At 33.2% G+C, this 14461-nt stretch overlaps 2 protein-coding genes and 1 pseudogene across 2 annotated transcripts; 1 reads left to right on the plus strand and 2 right to left on the minus strand.

Annotated features, from left to right (window-relative positions):
* Positions 1-796: 796 nt before the first annotated feature.
* LOC107633825 (putative GPI-anchored protein At4g28100) lies at positions 797-2028 on the minus strand (annotated as a pseudogene).
* An 8300-nt stretch (positions 2029-10328) lies between these two features.
* LOC107634707 (agamous-like MADS-box protein AGL80) lies at positions 10329-11330 on the plus strand. Its single transcript, XM_016338134.3, has 2 exons — positions 10329-10543; positions 10625-11330. Exons 1-2 carry the CDS (start codon positions 10329-10331, stop codon positions 11127-11129), a joined length of 720 nt encoding a protein of 239 aa, XP_016193620.1. The 3' UTR covers positions 11130-11330.
* Positions 11331-11595: 265 nt separating this feature from the next.
* On the minus strand, positions 11596-13398 carry LOC107631429 (U-box domain-containing protein 21). The gene has a single exon (XM_016334873.3). It carries the CDS (start codon positions 13068-13070, stop codon positions 11766-11768), a length of 1305 nt encoding a protein of 434 aa, XP_016190359.1. The 5' UTR covers positions 13071-13398; the 3' UTR covers positions 11596-11765.
* Positions 13399-14461: the final 1063 nt, after the last annotated feature.

Below are 14461 nucleotides of genomic sequence, written 5' to 3' on the forward strand. Positions count from 1 at the left end.
TCAATTTATAACCATGTAGACTTGGGGAAAAAAAATAAGACTAAAAGACAAATAGGTCCCTTACCTTTTAAAATGGGGACATTTTCGTCCCTCAAAATTGGAAAATACATTTCGATCCCCCACGTTTTAAAACGGGAGACAATTATACCCTTCTATCCATTTTGGGCCAAAAACGGCAACGGAGCCAGCTGACATGGAGGGGCAGTGAATGACGTGGCCGTTACGCTCGCTGAGGTGGATTGGGACGAAATTTAACTGGACAAATTCGTCCCTGAAGTGCCAAACGCAAGGTGGAAGTCATGGCCGCTGCTTGTGCGATCGTCCATGATGAGCGAGGGGGGTTCTTCATGCACAAGATCTCTCACAATAAGAAACAGTTCAAAGGGGTTTGATCCTCCTCCATCTCCTAGATAATACTCATTGGTTTTCTTCACAAGCTCCATGATCCTAAGGTGTTCATCTTTCACAACTTTAAGCTCCTCCTCACATTCCTCTGCAAACCCTTTCATTTCCTTAACAAATCCACCTCTCTCATTGTTCTCGCCACAACATTTGGTTACAATCTCTCGAATTTCGCTAACACGAGCATTGAGAATGTATAACATCCTAATGAAATTCTGATGATCAATTATTGCTGCTTTCTTTACTTCAGATAACTCATCCTTTATACCTCCCAATAACACTTGTAAACCAAGCATCAGATACTCTTTCTCTGTCTCATGTTGCACAAGGCTATTATTGTTTTCATTAGAGTTGCTTATATCACCGTTGATTTTGGGAATGTTATGCTTTTGATTCATAGTTTCTCTTCTTCCTTCTGAGCCACCTGCTCTACAATGAAGTGTAGCAAACTAGTCTTCCCATCAATGCTTTTCACATCAGGAAGCTTCCTAAGAGCACTTAGGTTGAAACCTTGTGCATTTCCCCTAGAAGTTCCGGCATTCATCCGGTTTCCAGCTTTGAGAATTGCCTCAAGAAACTTCAGTAATAGGTCACTAGCCCTCATCTCCTTGCAACCCTTTTCAAGAACTTTGGCTTCAATTGGTTCTTATGACTTCCGTGAAGCGCACAAGCTCCAAAGGCGCGTGAAGGATGGTGACATTGCAAGATAACTTAGAGAGCAACCAAACTCTCAAACAGAAAGATAAAACAAACACAACTTTACCAAATCACCAAATCATGAAGAAGATCAACATCAATAAAATGAACTCAAATTCATCATATTCAACAAAGATCCATCAAATTCTAAATCAAAATAACGAATCAAACAACCCCAAATCAAAACAAAAACTTCTTTTTTTTATCTATTTTGGGAAAAGATTAATAGAAAACTGACCCTGTAGAGTGTGTTCAAGCACTTGGAGCAGCCACCAAGACCAGGGAAGCCATTGACATTGTTGGTTCTACTGATGCAATTCTTCTCTAACCTTCTCATAGTTTTATCCCCAACAAGTTCACCATTTTCATTAACTGAAAATGCATCTGGGCAACTCAGAGGTGAAGCCTTATCCCACAGAAGCATAACACAACATCACATGTCTCATTGGGTCTTTTCAGCTGAATCCCTCTCACTTTCAGTGCATTCTCTAAGTCATTCACACATGTTTCTGAGTCATCTGGTAACAATGGCATCTCATATGACAATGATGATGTGTGGGTATGGCTATGGGTTAATGCAGTGGAAGAATATGCAGAGTATAACCATGATGCAAGAACAGGGCAGCACCGTGTGCGGTGGAGCTCCATGTCAGAACCACCACCACCACAGCCTCCACAAGCATTCTTTATACCGTCAAAGAGTTCATCTGAGAGTGTCAAGGGGCAACCTTTGACATCAGATTGTTCAGGGAATGCAGGGATGGTTGCTGTTGATGGATGAGATGGGCCTGGGCCTTGGCTTTTGTTTGGGAGAATGGGCTTAAGGGTTTGAAGGGTTGTTGTTGATGATGAGTCATTGCACATGCAGCAATGGAAGAAGAAGATGATAATGCAGAAGAAGAAAAGGGTTAGTGGTAGTGGAGCTGACATGGTGTTTGATGAAATGTTTATGAGAGAAAAAGAAAGAAAGGGTATAATTGTCCACTAAAATTTCGTCCCAATCCACCTCACCAACTGTAACGGCCACGTCATTCACTGTCCCTCCATGTCAGCTGGCTCCGTTGCCGTTTTTGGCCCAAAACGGACTGAAGGGTATAATTGTCTCTCGTTTTAAAACGTGGGGGATCGAAATGTATTTTCCAATCTTGAGGGACGAAAATGTCCCCGTTTTAAAAAGTAAGGGACCTATTTGTCTTTTAGTCAAAAGATAAACACATGTAGATGCATTCTGAATTTTGGAGGATAAGTAACTACTAACTAAATTTCTTTAAGCCTTAACTAAATAGTGAAGCCTGTAAGGCCCAAAAAAGAACAAAAAATTGTGGAGCCGATGGAGGCATTGTTGTCAAACTCTCGAGTTAACTCGTAAACTCGTACGAGTTTAGGTAGTGGAATCGAGTTAACTCGAACACAAACTCATTTCTGGGTAGACTCAGGTAGACTCGGGTAAACTCACATAAACTCGGTCAAACTCGCGAGTTTTCGGACGAGTCAGCGAGTTTGCTTTGTTTGGCCTTATTCACAAAAACGGAGCTGTTTTGGCCCCAAAAAAGAGGAAAAAAGGGAGCAACGTATGAACGTAACCCTAAACAGCTAAATTCCTCACTTTGCTCGCCACACTCACTCAGTCACTCTCTTCTCCAATCCCTCTTCGCATTTCGTCTGTCCCTTGCCGCCATTCGCCATTTGTCATTCCCCAAATAGCTCGTCACTCTCTCTCTCTCTCTCTCTCTCTCTCTCTCTCTCTCTCTCTCTCTCTCTCTCTCTCTCTCTCTCTCTCTCTCTCCGCTATTCTCTCATTCTCACTCTCTCGTTCTGCTCTCTATTGACTCTGTTATACATCAAATCTCGTGGACTCGTGGAGCCTCTGCTGTCACCACGCTACCGTCGTTCGTCGCATCCTCTTTCGATCGTCGCGTCCTCTGCTGGTTCGTCGTGTACTCTGCTGCCGTTCATTCTTGTCTGCTTGCACAGCACAGCAATGCTTTGTTCCTCAACTGAGCCTACTCTATTCAGCCATTCAGATTCAGGTATGTTTAAAAAAAATTAGTTACTGAATTGCTGCATGTTGTAGTTGTTACTTGTTAGTGTTAGTTAATTGTTACTTGTTATTGAATCTAAATGTCTGAAACTCTGAAATCTCAAATCTGAATTTACCAACTTTGATAGTGGATAACTTTGTAACTGTTAGTGGATAACTATGTAATAACTGAAGGATTTGAATGTGTGTTCTAGAGTACCTGTTATAATTATATTATAGTATTATGTTAATTTATTATTTTTTTTACGTTGAAATTGTTGAGTTTTTAATGCCTATATTTGAGTAAACATATATATTATACACGATATATATATTTTTTACAAAAAAATTAGAGTGAATACCCCATCCGACTCCTGACAATTATCTCGAAAGGACAACGAGACTCCCAAGAAAAAAAATACCCAATCCGGCCCCTGATCTTTTTTTTGGGACTGATTAGCCCCTGTGCAAAAAAAAAAACAACATTAATTTTTTTGGCACAGAGGCCTCGTTGTCCTTTCGAGGTAATTGTCAAGGGCCGGGTTGTATTTTTTTTTTTGTCAAGGGCCTCGTTGTCTTTCGAGGTAATTGTCAGGGGCTATTTTGGGTTTTTCTCAAAAAATTATAACAGATAAACTTATACGAATCTACAAGTCGAGTCTACGAATCGAGTTTAGGTCAGCTCCACGAGTTTACCTAGACTCGCGAGTTTAACCACCTTGGACGGAGGAATTTGAATTTGAGAAGTTTTTTACCATGCGAAGTGATGGATACAAACCCTTGAAAATATTGGAAAAAAATAACACTTTGCTCCTAGCATTAGACAAAACCAGATAATTATTCCAAGACAATTCAATATGATTGATTTTGAGCACTATTAAATATGTGGTATTCATGATATAACATAGGACGGTTACACTATCTTTGTATACATTTTAATTATTCCAAGACAATTCAATATGATTTGATTTTGATCACTATTAAATATGTGGTATTCATGATATAACATGGGACGGTTACACTATCTTTGTATACATTTTGCTTTATATCTTTGGTCATTGCTACGGTGCTTAAGGTAGATTCCTTCAGCAGGTGTAAAGAAGTGGTAAAAAAATGTGAAAATGACGCGTGTGAGGGTTAGGCTGACACTGAGGTAGATTTTGTGCAAAAACAAAAGGTGCAGTAACTGTCGGATAATGAAGTTAGATTAATCTACACTTAATCATTATAATTACATTAGTAGGCTTTTTTGGTGTCGATCTGTGACCCTACCCTTTTTGTAAGAAGGCAGTTGGTGTACAATTTAAAAGGTACGGCATTTTGAGCCTCCAAAAATTTGATAATTCAAAAATAATAATAATAAAAAGAGTAATATGAATGTCAACCAAAAACAAATATATATATATATATATATATATATATATATATATACACAAAACATTACCCTACTTTGTGTTATCGCCGTTTAAGTCTTTAACCAAACTTCTCCCGCATCATAAGAAATCTTCCCAGGTACTCAGACAGATTTAAATATTTAATTTGAATTTTGAACTAAATTGATAACCCATTTACAAGGAATAACAATTTCATTTTACCGCTTAAATATAATTTTCAAAACATATTTCTATACATAATTATGTCAAAAAAAATTATTAGTATGGAGACAACTTAATCTATTTTACTTCAATAATTAGACTCCTAAACAACAATAGTGTTTTCCAAAAAAAATAAGAAAAATAGAAGACAATAATTTGTACAAGAAAAAAAAAATAAAAATTTCATAAAAAATAATTATATACACGGAAAAAAATAAGAATTTGTACAAGGAAATTTTTGTTTAATTTTAAATTTTTTCTTTATTTTGACAATGATTTAAATTTAGAAAAATCAAAAATAAAAATATTGTTAAAATATAAAACATTGTGGTCTTTTTTTAAATTTTGTAACATTTTAAAGAGTTAATAAATATTGTATAGTTATAGGCAAAAAAAAATATTATATAGTTACTAGAAGAATTTATAATAATAATTTACATATTTATATGAATATACATCGTTAACAACTTAATATTTAGTTGTATGAATATAAAAAATGAAAATAATAAAACATAAAAGTTATTATTTACATTACAAATTTAAAAAATATATATTTGGAATCAAATTTTTGTATTGACATTAAATATCTATTATTATTATTGTTATTATTATTATTATTATTATTATTATTTAAGTCCGTATCATATTTTTTTTCCTAATCCATATATAGTCTATAACTTTGTTATCATATCCTATCAATCACACAATATTCAAACCAAACAAAAAATAAGCCCAAACATCATATATCTAAAAATTCTCTGGGACAGCAGAAAAAAGCCCAACAAATTAATTATGGAATTACCAATTACTAATCACCAACACCTCCCGACAACTCTTCTGATAGTTTCTGTCATTTCTGCGAATGCAGCAGGATTTTTCACAGTGATACAACACGCGTCTATCCTAATGTAGCCGCATCGTTTCAGCAAGTGCGGAAAAAGTTTTCATTCAGTACAGTAGCACGACCCTATATCTTTTACTTTGTATGTTAAAAATGATTATGAGATTAATTTTGATGCTGAAAATGTAAAACATTTTACATAGTTATTTAATCACATTTGTTTTTTAGATCACCATTCACATAATTAATGTATAAAATTATTATTTTTATTAATTTTACGTTACATAATTAAATGCATGTGTAAAACTACTTTGTACTAATAATACACTAAAATTATTAATTAAAAAATAATTGATAAAAAAATATGAGAAAATATTTTTTCCTGTATAGAACAGAAATATCAGAAATATACAAAATGATGCACAATAATAAACCAAATTTTATTTAATAATTTGTTAATTTTTTTATAAAAATGTTTCATTTATATCGATGTGTATTTTTAGTTTTTCTTTTATCTAGTCAACCAATTGAATTAGAAAAATACTTTTTTATACATTATCCTCATACAATTAAAAATATTTATCATAAGTTGGATAAAAAATAGATGCACAATTTATTTATTTTATTTCTTCTTCTTTAAAAAAACAATGAAGATATATGTCACCCGAAGTCCAAAATTACTACTCCAAACAATAGGAGAGACATAATATTTATGAATCATTCTATCATTATACAATAGGTTATATTCTGATTCTAAGCATACTGATGTAGCATGTTTTGGTATTAATACGCTTGTCTCTCTCTTTTTTTCTTATTTTTGAAAAGTATTAATAATTGATTTGTTAACATTAATGATTAATTATATATGATAAGATATGTCAATAATTATAAATTTTATATCATACCTTTTTAAGTAATTACAAGATTTGTTAATAATTATTTATTAATTATGTTGATTCTTTTTTATATTTATCATCATATTCATTGTATATAGAGGATTTTATTTACCGTTTATGAACATATGTTCTAGAATTGGAGACTTTTATTTAGTTTCTTAGTTTAGTTTGATTCTTTCTTATCTTTATTGATATTATATATAAAGTATTTTATTTACTATTAATGAGCGTACATTCTAAAGTCGACAATTTTTGTGTGGTTTTTCAATTCGTGTTTCTTCGTAAATATATAATATATTTTTTATTTATAAAAAAAAAGAAATTGATTCCTCTAAGAAAGAAATTAAAATTTCGTCATCTTTTTACTAATTTTTCCATACTTTTATAACTTTAATTATATAATAATTGTTCCTAATTAAATTTATGGGCAATTTACGTTAGTAAATTGTTTGATACCAATATTACGCAAATACATTGTTTTCAAATTCAATACGCAAATGCGTTGTTTCACTATTTTATGTAAACCTCTACTGGCAGTAGCGGTTTACAGGTGTGCATAAACCGCTACAACCAGCCGCGGTTTATGTGTGTGAGTGTGAGTGTAAACCCAGCGGTTTACGTACGTGTGTGTGAGTGTAAATCGCTACTGGCAGTAGCGGTTTACGTGTGTGTGAGTGTAAACCGCTATAGGCTATTGTAGTGTGCTGCTTATATAGTCAAATTATACAAAATTAAATAAAAATTAACTAAGTTCCATACAAAACTAAGTTCTATACAAAAGAACATGTATTAATAGAAATAATTAAAAATTTTATATGAATAATGAGTACTAAAAATTTCGATACAAAAATATAACAATATGCATTAGAGAATATAAAAAAAAATTCTAAAAAAACATATTACTATGAACAAACAAAATAAATGTAAAATTGATTAAAAAAATCAAAACTTATAAAAACTAATAATTATTCTTGATTTTTTTATTACAAATAAAATCGAATGGCAAAATTAGCAAAAAAATAATATTTTTTTAAATTATTTTTCAATTTAATAATTGTACATCACGTAAAAACTACACTTAGTTATTTCCAGTGAATAAGAGTTAAAACATAGAAGTCATGTTTGGCTTTAAAGAAAAGAAACAGACAAACAAAAAATTTCTGATATTTAACAAGAAAAGTCTAATTAAAAAGATGTTGCAGCGAGTACAATACATAAGCCTATATTAAAATCCACGATTATAAAAATAAGTAAAAATATAAATATATAATAATTAATTTTAGTAATTTATTTTAGTATATAAATAATATTTTTAATCAAACATATACAAAATAAAAAGATACGTGAGTACATAAAAATAGGGAGATATAGTTCAGTTAGAGAGTAAATTACACAAAAAACAAGAACAAAAAATACTGTTTTAATATATTATGTGTATAATACACCTATATATCTCCCTATTTTTATGTACTCGTGTATCTTTTTATTTTGTATATGTTTGATTAAAAATATTATTTATATACTAAAATAAATTATTAAAATTAATTATTATATATTTATATATAAATATATATTATTTAATTTATTTTTAATATGTATTTTATATTTATATTTTAACTTATTTTTATAATCGTGGATTTTAATATAGGCTTATGTATCATGGTCGATTTTATGTACTCACTGCAACATCTTTTTAATTAGACTTTTCTTGTGAAATATCATAATTTTTTGTTTGTCTGTTTTTTTTTCTTTAAAGACAAACATGACTTCTATGTTTTAACTCTTGTCCACTGTAAATAACTAAGTGTGTTTTTACGTTCTGTTCAATTATTAAATTGAAAAATAATTTAAAAAAATATTATTTTTTGCTAATTTTGTCATTCGATTTTATTTGTAATAAAAAAATCAAGAATAATTATCAGTTTTTATAAGTTTTGATTTTTTTAATCAATTTTTCATTTATTTTGTTTGTTCATAGTAATATGTTTTTTTAGAAATTTTTTTTATATTCTCTAATGCATATTGTTATATTTTTGTATCGAAATTTTTAGTACTCATTATTCCTATAAAATTTTTAATTATTTCTATTAATACATGTTCTTTTGTATGGAACTTAGTTTTGTATGGAACTTAGTTAATTTTTATTTAATTTTGTATAATTTAACTATATAGGCAGCACACTACACGTAAACCGCTATAGCCTATAGCGGTTTACACTCACACACGTAGCGGTTTACACTCACACACACGCACGTAAACCGCTGCTGTACATTCACACACTCACACACATAAACTGCGGCTGGTTGTAACGGGGTTTATGCACACCTGTAAACCGCTACTGCCAGTAGCGATTTACATAAAATAGTGAAACAACGCATTTGCGTATTGAATTTGGAAATAATGTATTTACGTAATATTGGGGATCAAACAATTTACTAACGTAAATTGCCCTAAATTTATTTTTTTCATAATTTTGCAACGTAATTATCTTTTGTGACAAGCACCCTATGTTTGAAATGGGTTGTATTTATTAAGACATAGTCAAATTTATTCAAATATTACCTTTGTGTATTGTAAGAATTAATATATTTGTTTCATTTTGTTATAAGATTTTAGTTTATATACTTTCTTTAAAAAATAGATGCTTTTATAAGGATAAGTTTGTACTGTTTAATATGCATGTTTTTAAGATGAGATTTTAATTTTAGCGTTAAAAAACAATACAATTTTGAATTAGTGAGCATAACTCAAAACTAGAGATATATATCATTAATGCTAAATTTGTTGGGTTATGCTTTTAAGTTTTAAGATTACATGTTTGGGAAAAAATTCTAACATGATAAGTTTTGGTGGCAAAACTTAGGAAATTAATCCCAAAATAACTCTTGACAATTATCTCAAAAGACAACGAGATTCTTGACAAAAAAAATATCCAATTCGGTTCCTGAGATTTACTTTTATGGGATTAATTAGTCCTGTGCAAAAAAAAATTTTTTTTTTACATAGGAGCTAATCAGTCCAAAAAAAAGATCAGGAACCGGATTTGGTGTTTTTTTTTTTTTTTGACTTCGTTGTCCTTTCAAGATAATTATCAGAGGTCGGGTAGGATATTCACTCTTAAATATAAGATCGATATAATTCTCAAATACTTATAAAATATTTTGAGTAGAGTATAATTTTTATTTCTATCTATTAAACTTATCTAAATAGTTAGAGAATTATTTGTTATAGTTTTTTAACAATATATTATTATTTTTTACTACTCTAATCAATATTTATTATTGTTATTAATTTGATATTATTTTATATAAGTTAAATATATTCATAAATAATTTATTTTAAAAATATATTTCAGACATAAATATAAAGAAATAAACATTTTTCGTATATCGCATAGACTGTTTACATGTGAAACTACATGTTATAGCAATTAACAAGTGATTATAACATATCATTTCAAAAAAGGAAAATAGTTGGTAATGAAAATCAAATCCAAACATCTCCATGCAAGTATTGTTACCAAGAAGTTCATGTTGCACATTATAAGGGATGAACAGAATCTTTCATCTAACACCATCTATTACAAGAATATACCATTTCCAAAATTTAATGATAATGGTATCATAGTTTTTCCTAATACATACAGGATTCATATCCAACCTATTGAATTAGTTTCTCATATTACAAAGATACTCCACATCCATGAATATACAAGTGCATTTAAAATGACATCTTCTTAGTTATAGTGCATATATTTGGTACTGAATGCTACTAACAAGGACTTATCTAAAATTGATTTGGCTATCTCAAATTGAACCATATAAATAAGCACTTGTTAAACAAGAAGATCACAAGAAAAAAACGTTTCGTTTTTAAGCATGACTAGAAAGAAGGTGAAATTGGCTTTCATAGTGAATGATTCTGCAAGAAAGGCAACTTTCAAGAAAAGGAAGAAGGGACTATTGAAAAAAGTTGATGAACTCAGTACTCTTTGCGGGATTGACGCATGTGCTATCATCTATAGCCCGTATGATCCTCAACCAGAGGTTTGGCCGTCGCCATTGGGGGTTCAACAAGTGCTTTCCAAGTTCAGGTAACTTTGCAGTTACTTACTGATTTGTTATATGCAGGATTTTTGTATTTAATTTTATTTTCTGATTACTATGATCGTTAGGAGGATGCCTGAAATGGAGCAAAGCAAGAAGATGGTGAACCAAGAGAGTTTTCTAAGGCAGAGGATCGCAAAGGCGACAGAGCAGTTGAAGAAGCAGACCAAAGAGAACAGAGAGAAGGAGATGACCCAGCTCATGTTTCAGTACCTTGGTGAAGGTAACATCATGCACAATGTGAACATGCTTGATTTGAACGATCTTGCATATTTGATTGATCAGTATTTGAAGGATATCAATAGAAGGATTGAATTGTTGACAAGAGAGTCTCAGTCTCAGAGTCAACTCCCAATGCCACCACCACCGGTAGTTAAAGATGAGGTGGCAAATGTTGAAGAAGAGGGACAAGGGAGCCATGCCCAGCAAGGTTTGAACATCAACATGGATTCCATGCAACCAAAGGAAAATTGGTTTGTCAATTTGATGAGTGGTGCTAATGTGGATCAGCCACATGTATTTGGAGATGCTAATCAACAGAGTGGATTTTGGCCTAACACATTTTTCCATTGAAACAAACAAACGAAGAAATTCAAGTGTTATAAGTGTGGGTTCCTTTGTTGGAGTTGGATCTTTTCATGTTTAAAATAAATATGATTTGGCATATGCATATTTTTATATGAGATGATTGCTCTTAGAAAATAAAATATTAAAAAGATAAGCAATCAGTAATAGAGATTATGTTCATTTTGAACATTAGAAGATCTAGTTCCTTTTGTTATGTGTTTATATGTGAAAATAAGTGACCATGTGCTGGTGGTCTATGACTCTTAAGTTTGGCTTGTTTTTCTCTTTGTTATGTCGCTCTCTGTTTTGATAAACGGACTCTTGGCTTTTGGTGTGGCTTTTTATTTTGAGATTTGGTGCTCCTCTCATGATTCCAAGGGATGCATTTCAAGGAATCAATTGAATACATAACGCAATTTCCATGCTCTGTTTATGTGTATTATTAGATGATATAGAGAGAGAGAATCTCAGATTTTTCCAAAAAATGAATTTCATTATTCAAAGAATGAATTGAATGTTGGAGCATATGTATGCTTCCTTTATGCGAGTATCTTTGTACAACAAAGAATGAATCAATGTTCTATGCTATATTGCTATGAGTCTATGACCTACACAAGAAGAAAAAAGATGAAGTGTGTCTAATTAGAATGACTTCTTAAGGTACTTGAGTTCCAATGAAGAAGAATCAACACACTGTGCCTTGCCTCGATAAGCATTCAACAGTTTGAGCAACTCAGTAGCCTTCTCCTTAGTGCTATCATCACAACCAACTTGCAACACAACCAACAATTTCTGAAAGGCACCAACTTGAAGGGCCTCAATCAGAGCCCCTTCATCACGCTTATCCCAAACCTTCCAAAGTATAGAAACCGCAAAGCTAGAGGCCAATTCTGACACCCTCAAGATCTTCTTGATTGCAAGAGGAACCATTAGAGCATTGCTCTTGGCAAAATCCTTCCCCTTTTGGAAATCACAAATGGAATCCAAGACCCCCAATGCCTTCTCAGTTATCCCTCTTTCACCATCAAGAATGATATCCAACAGCAATGAGACCAAACCTAATTCCACAAATCTCTCTGCAATTACTTCTCTACTTTGTGCTAATGAAACCAAATTGAAAATTGTGGCCAAACATGATTTTGTAGCAATTGGACCAATTGGCTCCCTAATCATCTTAACCAAAGCCTCAACAAGTTGTTCATTTTTCTCCAGTGCTTCAGCACTTAGCTCCTTAATCACCAAAGAAGCACTTTGTCTTGCTCCAAGGTCATTACCACCTAGGAACAAAACCAACCGGGTCAACGAATTTTCCGAGCCCAAACACCCTTTACCCTCTTCGCCAATAGGAAGCATCCACGTCAGATTCTCCAAAATCTCTGCCAAGACAACCACGTGCTTGCCGAACGAATCACGTGAGAAATTCTGAAACGCACGTGCGAGTACATCAGCGGAACCGTTGCCAACGACGCACCTCTTGTTCCTCTCGTTCTCCTTCCCCCAAGCCTTGATCTTGGCCAAAGATTCCCGACACGTGGCATCATCACCGCGCTGTGAACCGGACAACAAGGCCTTACATTCCTGGGAAACGTCGTATCTGGAAAGGGGAGCCCTAGGAGTGGGGATCCTCTGGACGCCATGGGAGCTGTTATCGACGCACCAATCCTGAATCATCTTTCTGATGGCGTGGTTGGGGATCATGTCGGAGGTAGTTAGGAGCTGTTTGGTGACGGGGCAGGTGTTGTTACCGGATTCAAGCCACTTGTCGATGCTGTCCCTGTCGTAGGTTATGCCGGTTGAGAGGGTAACGGGGTCTTTCATAATGTCCAAGCTCACTGGGCAGCAAAAGTGTACGGGGATGACAATCTCATCGGCGGAGGGAGGTTGATCCTCCTTTGTCACCTTACGGAGATGGCGGAAGACCTTTCTTTTGGTCCAAGACAAAACCATTATGTCTTTCTTCTTTGTACGTAACTGATAGATTGATGAATCAAGTGTAATTGGAAGCTAAAGAATGTTTGTTTGGGAGAGTTGGGTTATTAGATTTATATACATGTGGGGGGAATACGCGGGTCAAAGGAAGGGTAAAGGGTTGAGTGCGTGGTCCAAGAGAATGGTTCAAAGTAAGAAAATGAAATGAAACGAAGGAATATTGTGTTGACCGTTGAATGTTTGAAGATTGGATTTGAGCAACGATATTTGTCAATAAGGGACAAACAAAATATTTAATAAAGCAGAAGAGTAGTACATATGAGAAAGTAGGAAATTAGGAATTGTACATAGTAGTTAAAACTTTGAAGGCGATCGTGTTATTGCACCCCGAAGCAAGCTCAAAGAAACTCGTGTATAGCGCGTAACAGCTACGCGGCTGTGACCGTGTAGGCGTAGCGTGTCCGCCAGCTTCTAATTTAACAGCCCTGGGTAACAGCAGTATGCACCAGGCTTTGAACACACTCCATTATTATCGTATCGACACTCGAACTTACTCAATCTCTTGAACTAAGACTAAGTCAGTTTAACCCTCAATATTTAGCAAGAAAGCTAAAAATACAAGAAAAATAAAATTTTGGTAGAAAGAACACTATATTACTTAAGTGTTTGTTACAAATCACTCACACATCCAAACTCTAACTCTCACTCTTTATTCATAGTCATCCACCTTCTCAATAGATTGTTAGGATTAAATCTAATGAACGGTCCAGATTAATCATCCAGAACTTTCACTACAAATATCTATCTTACTATATATTTTCTAAATACTTCTAGATTATTCCATACTATTTTTCATACTCCTATATACATTCACATTCTTCTAGAATACTCTACAACCTTTTAGAGTATTCTAGAACCTTCTAAAATATTTCGGGACCTTCTAAGACATTGTAGAACGTTCCGAAACCATTTAGAGCATTCTCAAACACTCTAAAAAACTATACAAACACTTTTAAATCTAGCTTTCTAAAATTTTCCGTGACATTCTCCCCCACCAAATGCGCAGACGTCCTTGTCCCGTTTTGTTCATGATAGCACTCTAGGTGTTCTTGGAATTGGCACAGATCTTCACGAGCTTCCCAGCTAACTTCAGTTATCGGGAGTCATTTCCACTTGATCAAGTATTGGATATTTGGTGGTACTCCTCTTCGTCGCACGACGCGATTAGCTAAGATCTCTTCGATTTCTTTATCAAATGATCTAATCACCACAGGCAGAGCACGACTCGAGTCACCTCTACTCGATTCATCTTGGTCTTCATGATATGGTTTAAGGATACTCACATGGAAGACCAGGTGGATCTTCATAGAGGAAGAAAGTTGTACTTTGTAAGCAACCTCCCTAACACG

Source organism: Arachis ipaensis, chromosome B3 (assembly GCF_059453495.1).
Source record: "Arachis ipaensis isolate K30076 ecotype BB chromosome B3, ASM5945349v1, whole genome shotgun sequence".
In the NCBI taxonomy this organism is placed as follows: domain Eukaryota; kingdom Viridiplantae; phylum Streptophyta; class Magnoliopsida; order Fabales; family Fabaceae; genus Arachis; species Arachis ipaensis.

What these genes read in the sequence shown, in the direction of transcription:
- LOC107634707 (XM_016338134.3), top strand. Translation starts at nt 10,329, where the DNA reads ATGACTAGAAAGAAGGTGAAATTGGCTTTCATAGTGAATGATTCTGCA. An exon ending in CAAGTGCTTTCCAAGTTCAG is followed by an intron (nt 10,544 to 10,624) that starts GTAACTTTGCAG and finishes TATGATCGTTAG; the next exon opens with GAGGATGCCTGAAATGGAGC.
- LOC107631429 (XM_016334873.3), bottom strand. Translation starts at nt 13,070, where the DNA reads ATGGTTTTGTCTTGGACCAAAAGAAAGGTCTTCCGCCATCTCCGTAAG.